Source organism: Carlito syrichta, unplaced genomic scaffold (genome assembly GCF_000164805.1).
Source record: "Carlito syrichta isolate Samal-C Ts95f unplaced genomic scaffold, Tarsius_syrichta-2.0.1 Scaffold130533, whole genome shotgun sequence".
NCBI lineage: Eukaryota > Metazoa > Chordata > Mammalia > Primates > Tarsiidae > Carlito > Carlito syrichta.
This window is the reverse complement of record NW_007074629.1, coordinates 19,665-32,987: the sequence shown is the minus strand read 5'-3', so window position 1 is coordinate 32,987 and position 13,323 is coordinate 19,665. Positions and strand designations below refer to the sequence as shown.

Here is a 13,323-nt window from a genome sequence, read left to right as displayed (position 1 = left end):
CCACGCCCGGCTGATTTTTTGATTTATTGTAGAGATGAGGTCTCACTGCCCAGGCGAGTCTCGAACCTGCGGGCTCAGGCAATCCACTCACCTCAGCCTCCCAAAGGCGCGGGATTACAGGCTGAGCCACCCAGCCTGGCTTAATTTAATTTTTTAAATTAACCGATGTATTACTAATTTTGGTTGGGGTCTCATTTGTTCACCCAGGTTGGAGTACAGTGGCACGATCACAGCTCACTGCAGCCTCTAATTCCTGGGCTCAAGCGAACCTCCAGTCTCGGCCTCCTAAGTGGCTGGCACACATCACCATGCCCGGCTAATTTTTTTATTTTTTGTAGAGATGAGGTCTTGCTATGTTGCCCAGGTTGGTCTTGAACTCCTGGGGTCAAGCAGTCCTCTTGCCTTGGCCTCCCAGAGTGCTTGGATTACAGACGTGAGCCACTGCACCCAGCCCCCAAAGTCCAAATCTTAAGTGCCTCCAGGGCTGTAACTTCATGATGGGCCCCCATCCCTTGCACTCTATGCTCCAGCCGTGCTGGTTTCCCGTTCTTCAAACGTGCCCAGTGTCCTCAGGCCCCAGGGCCTTTGCACATGCTGCTCCTTTGCCTCAAGCGTGGCTGCTCCCACCCTCTCTCCATCTGGTTAATGTCAATGCATACTTCAAGCCACAGCTTTACTGTCACTGCCGCCTCTGAGAAACCTTCTCTGACCCAGGCCTGCTCAAGCCCCCATGGACGTTCTCAACACCGTCCTTGTCTTCTCTTTCTGAACTGGAAAGACCACCTGGTCTTCCCTGGTTCACAGGCAGTTGCCCCATCAGACTGCAAGCCTCACAGGGTGCAAGCCTCACAGGAACAGGCTCTGGGGGCCTTTTTCAAGGCACTCTCTCCCCTGCCTCCTGCTGCACCTGGCAGAGGGTAGGAGCTTGTGGAGGCCGGGTGAATGGATGTGTATGTGACATCCGCACTGTTGCCCTGATGCTGAGAACTCTGCTCACAGACAAAACACCGGCCCAGGTGTAGGTGCCGTCCGGCTCACGGGCAGTAATTCTCAGCTGATGTGTTTCAGGCTTTTGCCAACCCTGAGGACGCCCTGCGACACGGAGGCCTCCAGTATTGTCGGAGTGACCCAGATGTGGAGCGTTGCCTCAGGCAAGTACTGTCCGGCCGCTGGTCTGGTTCCACGGGGCTGCACACCAAGTCACTGTGGTCCTTTCAGACCCTCCTCTGCATACTGGGGGCTTGGAGGACACCACAGGGGTTTCTGCTTCCCTGATCCCCTCAGACTGTTTTATTCATTGGCTTAATCCCAGCACTTTGGGAGGCCGAGGTGGGAGGATCGCTTGAGCCCAGGAGTTTGAGATCAGCCTAGGAACATAGTGAGACCTCGTCTCTACAAAGAATTTAAAAATTAGCCGGGCGTGGTAGTGTGTGCCTGAAGTCCCAGCTATTTGGGAGGGAGGCTGATGGTGAATGATCACCTGAGTCCAGGAGGTCGAGGCTGCCGTGAGCCATGATTGTACCATGGTACTCCAGCCTGGGCAACAGAGTGAGACCTTGGCTGAAAAAAAAAAAAAAAAGAAGGCCAGGCGTCGCAGCTCAGGCCTGTCATCCCAGCACTTTGGGAGACCAAGGCGAGAGGATTGCCTGAGCCCAGGGGTTAGAGACCAGCCTGGGCAACTTGGTGAGATCTCGTCTCTACAATAAATCAAAAAATAAGCTGAGTGGTAGCGTGTACCTGTATGTAGTTCCAGCTATTTGGAAGGCTGAGACGGAAGGATCACCTGAGCCCAGTAGATCAAGCCTGTGGTGGCTGTGAGCATGCCACTCACTCCAGCCTGGGCAACAGAGGCAGACTCTGACTCAAAAATAAATAAATAGATAGATAGATAGATAAATTAGCCAGGTGTGGTGTCGCGCGCCTGTATTTCCAGCTACTTGGAAGGCTGAGGCGGAAGGATCGCCTGAGCCCAGAAGGTCAAGGCGGTGGTGGCTATGAGTGTGCCACTGCACTCCAGCCTGGGCGACGTAGTGAGACTCCTACTCAAAAAAAAAAAAAAAAAAGAATTGTTCTAAGTGTGCACAAGTCTGTTGCCGCAGCTGGCATGCCAGCCGTTTCTCCATGCCCTGTCAGCTCAGTGCTTCGTCCTACCTTGGGTACGTCCTTGCCAATGTGACAGGTGGACATTTATGTCACATGTGGGTTTCACTTTGCATTTCTTGTATTCTGAGTGAAGTTGAACGTCTTATCATGTGTGATCATCCCCCAGTCCCTTAAAATCCATTTTCCTCACTCTAAGAATCAGAACTGCAAGACACCCTGGGTAAGACTCAAAACAACAGACAAAAAGGGAAGCCACTCACAATTCCCATCCTTGTTCACGTTCCCCTTCTCTCTCCTCGGTCTTCTGTGTCTAAATATGTCATAAAATTGGATACATCTAACTTGGAGTCCTGATTTTTTTCATTAGCAATATTTCACAAGTAATTATTACTCAAAAAAATAACTCTTAAAAAACGGCTGTGAGGTGAGTGAATTGCCTGAGCCCACGGGTTCGAGACCCACCTGGGCAACTTGGAGAGACCTCATCTCCACAATAAATAAAAAAAATTAGCTGGACGTGGTAGCGCATGCCTGTAGTTCCGGCTACGTGGAAGGCTGAGGTGGAAGGATCGTTGGAGCCCAGCAGGTCAAGGCTGCGGTGGCCAGGAGCGGCCACTGCACTCCAGTCTGGGTGATGGAGTGAGACTCCAACACAAAAACAAAAACAAAAAACAGCTGCGTAAAATTCCATCAGAGACTAAATGTCAATTGCACAAAACCAGCGTCCATATTGGATTTGGGGGGCAGTTCCTGCTCTGCTGTTTGTCGCCAGCAGTCTGGAGAGGGAGGGGGTGACACTTCGCGGGGATGAGGGGGGTCCGCGGAGCTTGAGAGGAGGGAGGAGGACGAGGAGCCAGACGGGTGAGACAGGAGACACGCTTCTCAACAAATTCCTGTGCGTCATAGGAGGAAATGGGTGGAACGCTGTCATTCGAGTAATAGAAATCCTTTTATTGAAAGAAAGTCTGTGGAGTTTTTTTTTCATATGTTTTTCTTGACCACTGACAGTAATATAGACACGTGTGGTTTTAAAAAAAAATTACAGCAATGTGTAATGCGGGAAGTGAAATTCCTTGCTATACCATCCTTTCAAAATTTTCACAAGAGGTCCATCCACCCACCCACCATCCACCTACCCACCCACTTTTCCATTCACCCCTCCTTCCTTCCTTCTTTCCACCGATCCACCCATCCATTCATCCAATCTCCCATCCATCCATCCACCCATTTTTCCACTCACCCTTCTTTCCTCCTTCCTTCCTTTCTTCTTTCCTTCCATCCACCCATCCATCCTTTAAGGAGCACTCACTACATCCAAGACACTGTGCTAATGGCTAGCTGTCCTTTTGTGAACAAAAGCCTTCTTTGCTACACACAGCCCCCCATCGGTGGTCCCTGCCCTGGTTGTGTCGGCTCTTCTGGATGGTGAAGGGTATAATAAGCCATCGAGCCAGCAGGCCGCCAGGACCCGTGGCAGGGCCTGGGCCCACTCCCAGCGGCTGCCAAGAGGATGCCTTTTGCTCTCCCAGGCTGCGGGGGGTTCTTGGTAGTAAGGCTTTTGTGTGGCACAGGAGGGTCCCTGTGGTCTGTGGACACTTGGTTTATTGTTACCGGGTGTAACTCACCAGGGAGAGACAACAGACCATGTGGCATTGAGACGTTTCCACCCACCCAACACAACTTTTTCTTTTCCTTTCTTTTTTTTTTTTTGAGTCAGGGTCTCACTCTGTTGCCCAGGCTGGAGTGCAGTAGCACACTCCCGGCCACCGCAGCCTCAACCTGCTGGGTTCAGGCGATCCTTCTGCCTCAGCCTTCCAAGTCGCTGGAAATACAGGCGCACGCGACCATGCCCAGCTAGCTTTTCTTCATTTATTGTAGAGATGAGGTCTTGCCAAGTTGCCCAAGCTGGTCTCGAACCTGTGAGCTCAGGCAATCCTCTCGCCTTGGCCTCACAAAGTGCTGGGATTACAGGCGTGAGTCACGTGCCCAGCCCTGAGCCCTCTTGTCTTTCTTTTTTTTGAGTTGGAGTCTCACTCTGCCCAGACTGGAGTGCAGCGGCACGTCCCAGCCACCGCAGCCTCCACCTGGTGGGCTCAGGCAATCCTTCCGCCTCACTCTTCCAAGTAGCTGGAACTACAGGCTTAATTTTGGATTTACTGTAGAGACGACATCTCACCAAGTTGCCGTGGTTGGTCTTGAACCCTTGGGCTCAGCCAATCCTCTGGCCTCAGCCTCCCAGAGTGCTGGTATGGCAGGCTTGAGCTACGGCACCCAGCCTAGGCTCTCTTTTCTAATATTGCTTTATATACATTTGGTGAGGATTTATTGAGAGCCTACTATATACTGGGCTCATGCCAGACCTGGGCAGGGGGTGCCTAGGTCCCCCAGACCTCTCCCCCACCAACTGACTTCACAGAGCCTCATGGAAACTTAAGGGAGCAGAACTAAGAAGTTTACATCCTGCTGTCCGCGGGGAACTGGCTATAACCTGAGCAGGCTACCCCTTGGAAGAAGTCAGTTAAACATTAGACCCAGGCTTACAGTGTAAGCAGAGGCACCATCTGTCAAGCAGGAAAGCACCTCGGTCTTGGCTCTTGGAGCATAAATTTGCCTTGCAGGTTAGCACATGCTGCAGCCAGAACCTCAGCCTGGCGCTGGGAGAAGCCAGGGACGGGGTCAGAAGGATGAAACTCGGCCACCTTTCACGATGCCTCCCAAATGCCCTGGCAATGTGTGTTTTGACCAGGATCTGACTCTGTGTGTGTGGAACCACAGAGGGGCTGTCGGTGGGGTTCCCAGGAAGGGAGGCCAGCATCTGACCCATGCTTGGGAATATTTCTATTTGGGGCATGTAGATTTCATCTGAGTGAACTGGTTTGTCAGGAAATCGGGTCCCAAAATGTCAGTCCTGGAAGTTCCTTAGACAGCATCCAACACGTTCATTTTGTACAGGGAACCGAGGCCCAGAGAGGGAGAGAGTCCTGCCTGGGGCCACAGAGCTCATTAGTGCCCAGCAGACCTGGAGGTTCCTGACCTGGGACTCTCTTTCCACCGCACCACGAAGTGGTCTTTGTTAATTTGGCCTGGGCATCCAAGGGCGGCTGGCCTGGGCATCCAAGGGCGGCCAGGAGTCTGTCAAAACCAATACGGCGAAATTAGCTTCAGCAATGGTGTCCAGAGCGGGGCTGGTGATGGTAGTGACAATGATGAAGCCGGGAGTGTTTTTACTTTTTGAGTCAGGGTTTCACTCTGTTGTCCAGGCTGGAGTATGATGACACCATCATGGCTCACTGCCTGGGCTCAGGTGATCCTCCCACCACAGCCTCCCAAATAGCTGGGTCTACAGGTACACGCTACCACACCTGGATAATTTAGACAGACAGATAGATAGATAGATAGATAGATAGGCCTGGCACAGTGCCTCATACCTATAATTCCAGCACTTTGGGAGGCCAAAGTGAGAGGACTGCCTGAGCCTGCGGGTTCAAAACCAACCTGGGCAACCTGGTGAGACCTCATCTTTACAATAAACCAAAAAATTAGCTAGGCATGATGGTGCATGCCTATGGTTCCAGCTACTTGGAAGGTTGAGGCGGAAGGATCACCTGAGCCCAGTAGGTCGAGGCTGCGGTGTCCATGAGCATGCCCCTGCACTCCAGTCTGGTGATGGAGTGGGACTCCGACTCAAAAAATAAATAAATAGATAGATAGACAGACAGACAGATGGGGTCTCACTATGTTGCCCAGGTCTTGAACTCTGGGGCTTGAGCAATCCTCCTGTCTCGGCCTCCCAAAGTGCTGGGATTACAGGCATGAGAAGTCACATCCAGATATTTTTTGAATTTTTTTGTAGAGACGAGTCCTCGCTATGTCACCCAGGCTGATTTCAAACTCCTGGGCTCAAGCAATCCTCCCCCCACAGGTTCCCAAAGTGCTGGGATTATAGGTGTGAGCCACCGTGCCCGGCCAAGATCAGGATGTTCTAAGTACTCGCCAGTTACCAACTCACGGGGCGCTCTCAGAAGGCATCTGGCACTCAGTTCTGCTCCCAAGAGCCCTCCCTGGGCATGGAGACTTGACTCTCTTGCGTTCCTGCCTTCATAGCTAAGCAGCCATGGTGGGGTGTCTGCCCTGAATCCAAGGGGATCACTGCCCATGTGGAGAGAAGCAGGTTGGAGGGAGAGGGGGGAGTTCTACTGAGTGCAGCTGCTGTCGCCAGCCTAGATGCCTGGGCATAGCTGTCCCCACTGCTGTCACCTGCTGCAGGACAACGCAGCTGGCATGGGAGAGGAGGAGGCCTGATGTGGCAGGAAGCCCAGCACGTCCAGCCTAGCAGGAATGTGCTTTGATAGAGTTTACCTTTAAAATGTGGCTCGCCTAGCCGGGCTCGGTGGCTCAGCCTGTAATCCCGCCCTTTGGGAGGCTGAGGTGAGTGGATTGCCTGAGGTCACGAGTTCGAGACCCGCCTGGGCAACTTGGCGAGACCGCATCTCTACAATAAATCCAAAAATTAGCCGAGTGTGGTAGCGCATGCCTGTAATTCTGGCTACTTGGAAGGCTGAGGTGGAAGGATCGCCAGAGCCCAGCAGGTCGAGGCTGTGGTGGCCGGAAGCGGCCACTGCACTCCAGTCTGGGCAACAGACTGAGACTCCAACTCAAAAAAAAAAATGTGACTCGCCGGGCTCAGTGGCTCAGCCTGTAATCCCGCACCTTTGGGAGGCTGAGGTGAGTGGATTGCCTGAGCCCGCGGGTTCGAGACCCGCCTGGGCAGCGAGACCTCATCTCTACAATAAATCAAAAAATCAGCCGGGCGTGGTAGCACATGCCTGTAATTCCGGCTACTTGGAAGGCTGAGGCAGAAGGATCACCTGAGCCCAGCAGGTCAAGGCTGCAGGGACTGTGAGCATGCCACTGTCCTCCAGCCTGGGTGACAGGGTGAGACACCAACTCAAAAAAAAACAAAAACAAACATAGCTCCTGTTGGAAATGACACATTTTGTCCAGGCATCATTCCTTCACTTCGTTGTTCCCTGTCCCTGGCAGTGGCTTCCTGGGGGCCTTGCTGTGGTTTGAGACGGACCAGATGGGGGAGGGCCCAGCTCCCGACTGCCTCTCCTCCCACGCTGGCGACCTCTGAGTCGCTGCCCAATGGCTGGAACAAGGAGGCGGGGCGCAGGGTTTTCTGCAAGGCCAGGCTCTCCCCAGTCCTCAGCTCTGCCCAGCAGAGCAGGGCCTCCCTCGCCACGAGCTTCTCCCCTTCTCCTTCTCCCCCCACCCCTGCTTCCGTCCTTCACCCACCCTTGGGTGCTTGGCCTTGTTTGGGTACCAGATGCTCTGAACAGCTCCCTAGAAGTTGACTCACTCTTCAAATGTAAACACATCTGCGTGGGTTTCTTATTCCAGTTATTTTCTTTCCCATAAACATTGTGAGAAGACTCATCGGCCGGGTGCGGTAGCTCATGTCTGTAATCCTTACACTTTGGGAGGTGGAGGTGAGAGGATTGCCTGACTCAGGGGTTCGAGACCAGCCTGAGCAACATGGCAAGACCTCGTCTCTACAATAAACCAAAAAATTACCCAGGCGTGGTAGCACGAGCCTGTGGTTCCAGCTAATTGGAAGACTGAGGTAAGAAGGATCACCTCAGCCCAGCAGGTCAAGGCTGCGGCGGCTGTGAACGTGCCACTGCACTCCAAGTTGGGTGAAGAGTGAGACTCCGACTCGGGGGGAAAACAAAAGAATACTTATCCCGGTGGCATTATCTTGTGAGTCACCTGTGGTAGGCAAGCCAAGTTTTGGGACATGCTGACTTAATCTAAAAGAGGTTTTCCGAGGTGGGAGGATCACTTGAGCTCAAGTGTCCAAGACCAGCTCGGGCAACATTGCAAGACCCCAAATCTAAAAAAAAAAAAAGGAAATGAAAGAATTAGCCAGGCGTGGTGGCACGTGTCTGTAGTCCCAGCTACACGTGTCTGTAGTGAGACCCCAATTCAATCAATCAAATAGGTTTTCCAAGGGTGTCCCTCTAATCAGTACGTAGGGAGATGCTGGTCCAGACAGTTCTATTTCCAAAGCAATGTTTGAGGAACACTTGCCTTTTTCTCGACTCCCAAGTCAGGGAAGGGAATTATTTGATTGGAGAATTGGAATGAGCCCAGTTCTTTATTTTATTTTATTTTTTTATTTTTTATTTTTTTTGAGTTGGAGTCTCACTCTGTTGCCCAGACTGGAGTGCAGTGGCTGCTCCCGGCCATTGCAGCATCGACCTGCTGGCCTCGGGCAATCCTTCCGCCTTAGCCTTCTTAGTAGCTGGAACTACAGGCACGTGCTACCACGCCCGGCTAATTTTTTGATTTATTGTAGAGATGAGGTCTCGCCAAGTTGCCCGGGCTGGTCTCGAACCCGTGTGCTCAGGCAATCCACTTGTCTCGGCCTCCCAAAGTGCTGGGATGACAGGCTGAGCCACCGAGCCCGGCCTAACTTACAGGGGTTTTTGTGCATGCAGATTGAAGTCCAGTCTTGCATCACTAGGCCCTGTTTCTCCTCTTATTCTGCCTCGGCTCCTCCTGGGCACCACACTCTAGCCACCTGGGTCACTTTGTATCTTGAAGACGCTACGCTTATTCCTACCTCAGTACTTTTGCACATGCCAGTTCCTCTCCCTGGGATGTTTTTCCCCTGCCTAGCCAGTTTCCCATCATTCAGGCCTCAGCACGAATGTCTCCTTCCCTGACTACCCCCGCCCGGTCCCCCTGCAGAGATCCCTTACAATGTTGGGTTGCTGAGCGCTGCAGACCTCCCCTCTGCCCTGCCCACTTCTGATCAGGTCAGCACATCGTGGCCCTTGCCTAAGACTCATCTTGCCCGTGGGAGGAAAGAGGAGGATCCGCGGATGCAGCGTTGTTGGTGAAATGCGTTCTAGGCCAGGCTCGGTGGCTCAGCCTGTCATCCCAGTACTTAGGGAGGCCGAGGCGAGGGGACTGCCTGAGCCCACGGGTTCGAGACCAGCCCGGGCAACTTGGCAAGACATCTCTACCATAAATCAAAAATCAGCTGGGTGTGGTAGCATGTGCCTGTAGTTCCGGCTACCTGGAAGACTGAGATGGAAGGATCTACCGGAGCCCGGCAGGTGGAGGCTGTGGTGGCTGGGAGCGTGCCACTGCACTCCAGCCTGGGCAGTGGAGTGAGACTCCAACTCAAAAAAAAAAAAAAAAAGAAATGCATTCCAGCCAGATTCCCCACACCTCACACATGTGGCCTCTCCCTGGGAGGGGGCAGGGTCATGGCCTGGGTACTAGGTTCCCGTTTATTTGAGCTTCCAACATAGCCATTAGTAGGAGTCATGGAAAATGTGAATCAGCACTTAGCAGGAGCAGGTAGATTTTCTTCCATGGTCGATTGCTTATAGCAGGGTTATACACAGGGCCCCCTCACACACACACACACACACACACACACACACACACACACACACACACGATTACTTTTTATTTATTTATCTTTGAGATGGAGTCTCACTCTGTCACCCAGGCTGGAGTGCAGTGGCATGATCACGGCCACCGCAGCCTCAACTGGCTGGCTTAGGTGATCCTTCAACCTCAATCTCCAGAGTAGCTGGAACTACAGGTGTGCGCCACCACACCCTGCTAGTTTTAAAAATTTTTTTGTGGAGACGAGGTCTCACTAGGTTGCCCAGACTGGTCTCGAACTCCTGGGCTCCCGCCTCAGTCTCCGAAAGTGCTGGGGTTACAGGTGTGAGCCACCATGCCCAGCCCCTACACTGGTTCACTTCAAACAAAAAAAGGGGCGGGAAAGAATGGATGACGTCAAGAACCCCAGACAAGTGGTGGTTGTAATCAGGGATACGCAGAGCCAGGTGTTGACGTCAAAAGCATGCTCTTGGGCTCCAGCCCCTTCTACTCAGGAGGGCCCCAGGAACCTGCATTCCAAAGAGGAGGCCCTGACTCAGAGAAGCCCTGCCCTGGGGCATGGAGAGCACACACTTGAGTGAGAACTAGGTTATAATCCTAACTCCTCTGCTCAGTGACTTTGCAATGTGCTCAGGCCCTTGGAGCCCCACTTTTGCTTTCTTCTTTTTTCTTTTTGAGTGGGAGTCTTACTCTGTCGCCCAGGCTGGAGGGCAGTAGCACGCTCACGGCCACCCCAGCCCCCGACTTGCTGGGTTCAGATGATCCTTCGCCTCAGGCTTCCAAGTAATTGGAACTACAAGCACATGCCACCATGACTGGCTAATGTTTTGATGTATTGCAGAGATGAGGTCTTGCCAAGTTGCCCATGTTGATCTTGAACCCATGGGCTCAGGCAATCCTTTCACCTCAAGTGCTGGGATTATAGGCGTGAGCCACTGCTCCTGGCCCACACTTTTTCCTTCTGATGCCCAAGGGCCAGAGGGGAAGATGGTGGAGAGTGTGGTGGGGGCCAAGTCCTGGCAAGCCTTAGAGCTGTGATAAGAAAACCCTAGACCAGCAGCAACCCTTTGCAACTCCCAGCCCATTTCTGGTCCACCCAACCAACTTGGCTATCTGGTCAACCCAGCCAATTTGACCATATGGTTGGCCCAGCTAATTCAACCATCTGGTCAACCTCGCCATGCATGGATTTGCGTGTCTGCCCTGCTGGAATGATCCCCAGTGGGTCAGGGCCCTCCCCATTTCCATGACATGCTCAGAAGGGCCCAAAGCTCATGCCTAGCTGATTGCAGCCCTCTTGTCTCCCCAGAGCCCACCGGAACGACATGGAGACCATCTACCCCTTCCTCTTCCTGGGTCTTCTCTACTCTCTTCTGGGTCCCAACCCTCTGGTCGCCTGGGTGCACTTCCTGGTGTTCCTCCTGGGCCGCGTGGTGCACACTGTGGCCTACCTGGGAAAGCTGCGGGCGCCCATCCGCTCCGTGACCTACACCGTGGCCCAGCTCCCCTGCATCTCCATGGCCCTGCAGATCCTCTGGGAAGCAGTCCGTCACCTGTGACCAGCAGCTGACGCCTGCCTGGTGGCCAGACCTTGGGCCAAGAGCTGCCATGGCCGGATCTGGGAACTTGGGTGGCTACTGATTGCGACAAGTCCTGGGTCCTGGCTTCCTGGTGGCCCGCTGAGCGCATGGATCCTGGGCTCAATGGGCCTCTGTGTACACATGTGTGTGTATGTGTGTATGGATGGAGTGGAGGCACATGTCTCTTAGCCCCTTAGATTCCTTCGTGAAGTGGCCGATTGAAACCATTTAGAGACAGTTGTCAAGAGTGATCAAAAATACTTTAGCTCAAATAACAGCATGAAAACTTCACTCCCTCTCCCTCCCTGAGTGAAAAGAGAGAAGGAAGACTCCATTCAGGATTCCTTAAAGGGACGTTGTCTGAATCTGGCGCTAAGATTGCAGACTTAACTGCACTCCAGTCTGGGCGACAGAGTGAGACTCCGACTCAAAAAAAAAAAAAAATTGCAGACTTAGACTCCTTGACCAGGCACAGTGGCTTACACCTATAATCCAGCACTTTGGGAGGCCGAGGTGAGAGAATTGCCTGAGCCCACAGGTTCGAGACCAGTCTGGGCAACTTGTCGAGATCTCATCTCTACAATAAATCCAAAAATTAGCTGGGTATGGTGGCTCTCGCCTATGGTTCCAGCTACTTGGAAGGCTGAGGCAGAGGGATTGCCTGAACCCAGCAGGTTGTGGCTGCGGTGGCCGTGAGTGTGCCACTGCCCTCCAGCCTGGGCGACAGAGTGAGACTCCGGCTCAAAAAAAATACAAAATAAATAAAAAAAATAAAAAGGCTCCCAGGAGAGTCCTTTGACAGGGCCAGGCCTGAGAGCCACTGCTGGTTCCTTTTAGAGGCAGGGCTCAGGATCTGGTCTATGGTTTCCGTTTTTTTTGTTTGTTTGTTTTTGGTGAGGATCTCACTCTGTTGCCCAGGCTGGGATGCAGTGGCACCATCACACCTCACTGTAGCATCAACCTCCTGGGCTCAGATGATCCTCCTGCCTTGGCCTCCCAAGCAGCTGGGACCACAGGCGCGTGCCACCATGCCTGGTTAATTTTTTGGTTTTTGTAGAGATGAGGTCTCGCTATGTTGCCCAAGCTAGTCTTGAACTCCTGGGCTCAAGCAACCCTCCCACCTTGGCCTCCCAAAGTGCTGGGGTGACAGGCATGAGCCACCGTCTCCAGTCTCCAGTTCACTTTATGGTGAGAGTTTCGTGGGATGAGGGCAGGTTGTGTTCCTGGCTCCTGATGGCTCTGCTGGAACCTTCTCTCTGGCTGGGGTGGGGTGGGAGGGGTTGACGGAAGGCCAGCCTTCTCCTCCAAGACTTGAGTCACTCCAAAAGGCTGTCCATTGAGGACAGTGGGCTCTAAGTAACCAACCACTAAAAGGAATGTTCTGTTCCTTCAGTACCTCCGAGTTTTGAAAACCGCAAATGTCCACCCCTATGGGGAATCCGTGTGTGTGTGTGTGTGTGTGTGTGTGTGTGTGTGTGTGTGTGTGTGAGATCTCCTAGACGCTTGTCCTAAGACGTGTGATTTTACACCGCCTCAAAGCCTCTTGGGTTGCTCATTCCAGTGTTCGTCGCTGCCGCTGGCTGGGCATTTTTTGTTCTTGCGATTATTATTCTCTTATTTTACAAATTAATTAGAGTTATAGAGACAAGGTCTTGCTATGCTGCCCAGGCTGGTCTCCAACTCCCGGGCTCAAGCGATCCTCCTGCCTTGGCCTCCCAAAGTGTCGGGATGACAGACATGAACCTCCTGACCGGCCCAGCTGGGCATTTTTGCCAGCGCTTGTCTGGGGCCGGATCAGCCGGACACAGTCCCTGGCAAACGCCCAAATGCACCCTGACTGAACAAGCAGCCACACGGCAAGCAAGAGCCTCCTGGTGGGACCAGTACTCCGGCATCTGGCTAGGGGGCCCAGGGAGGCGCAAATCCTGCCCTGGCCTGTCACTTCTCCCTGCAACCCTCCCCTCTCCTGGGCTTGCTACTCTCAGCTCCATTTATACAGATGAGGGCGCTGAGGCTCTAGGGGGTGAGCACCTCGAGGTGCAGGGTCGGCTCTCAGACCCGGGGCCGCCAGGCTGCAAAAGCCCCAGGTCTGAGCCCCTGGGCTGCACGGCCTCGCTTTCCCTGAGCGCCCCGCGCGGCACCCCGAGGCCCGGCGACCCCGCGGAGGGGACCTGCCACGCGGACCCCGGGCCCCGCCAGCGCGGTCGGCCCT

The 13,323-nt window shown here is 53.4% G+C and overlaps 1 protein-coding gene across 1 annotated transcript in view; it reads left to right on the top strand.

Moving 5' to 3' along the window:
- Positions 1–11,549, top strand: part of PTGES (prostaglandin E synthase) — a 14,532-nt gene extending 2,983 nt beyond the window's left edge. Inside the window, exons 2-3 of the mRNA XM_008049104.2 lie at positions 1,069–1,151; positions 10,841–11,549. Coding sequence (XP_008047295.1) covers positions 1,069–1,151; positions 10,841–11,090 — 333 coding nt within the window. The 3' untranslated portion in view covers positions 11,091–11,549. The remainder of the gene's footprint in view (positions 1–1,068; positions 1,152–10,840) is intronic.
- Positions 11,550–13,323: the final 1,774 nt, after the last annotated feature.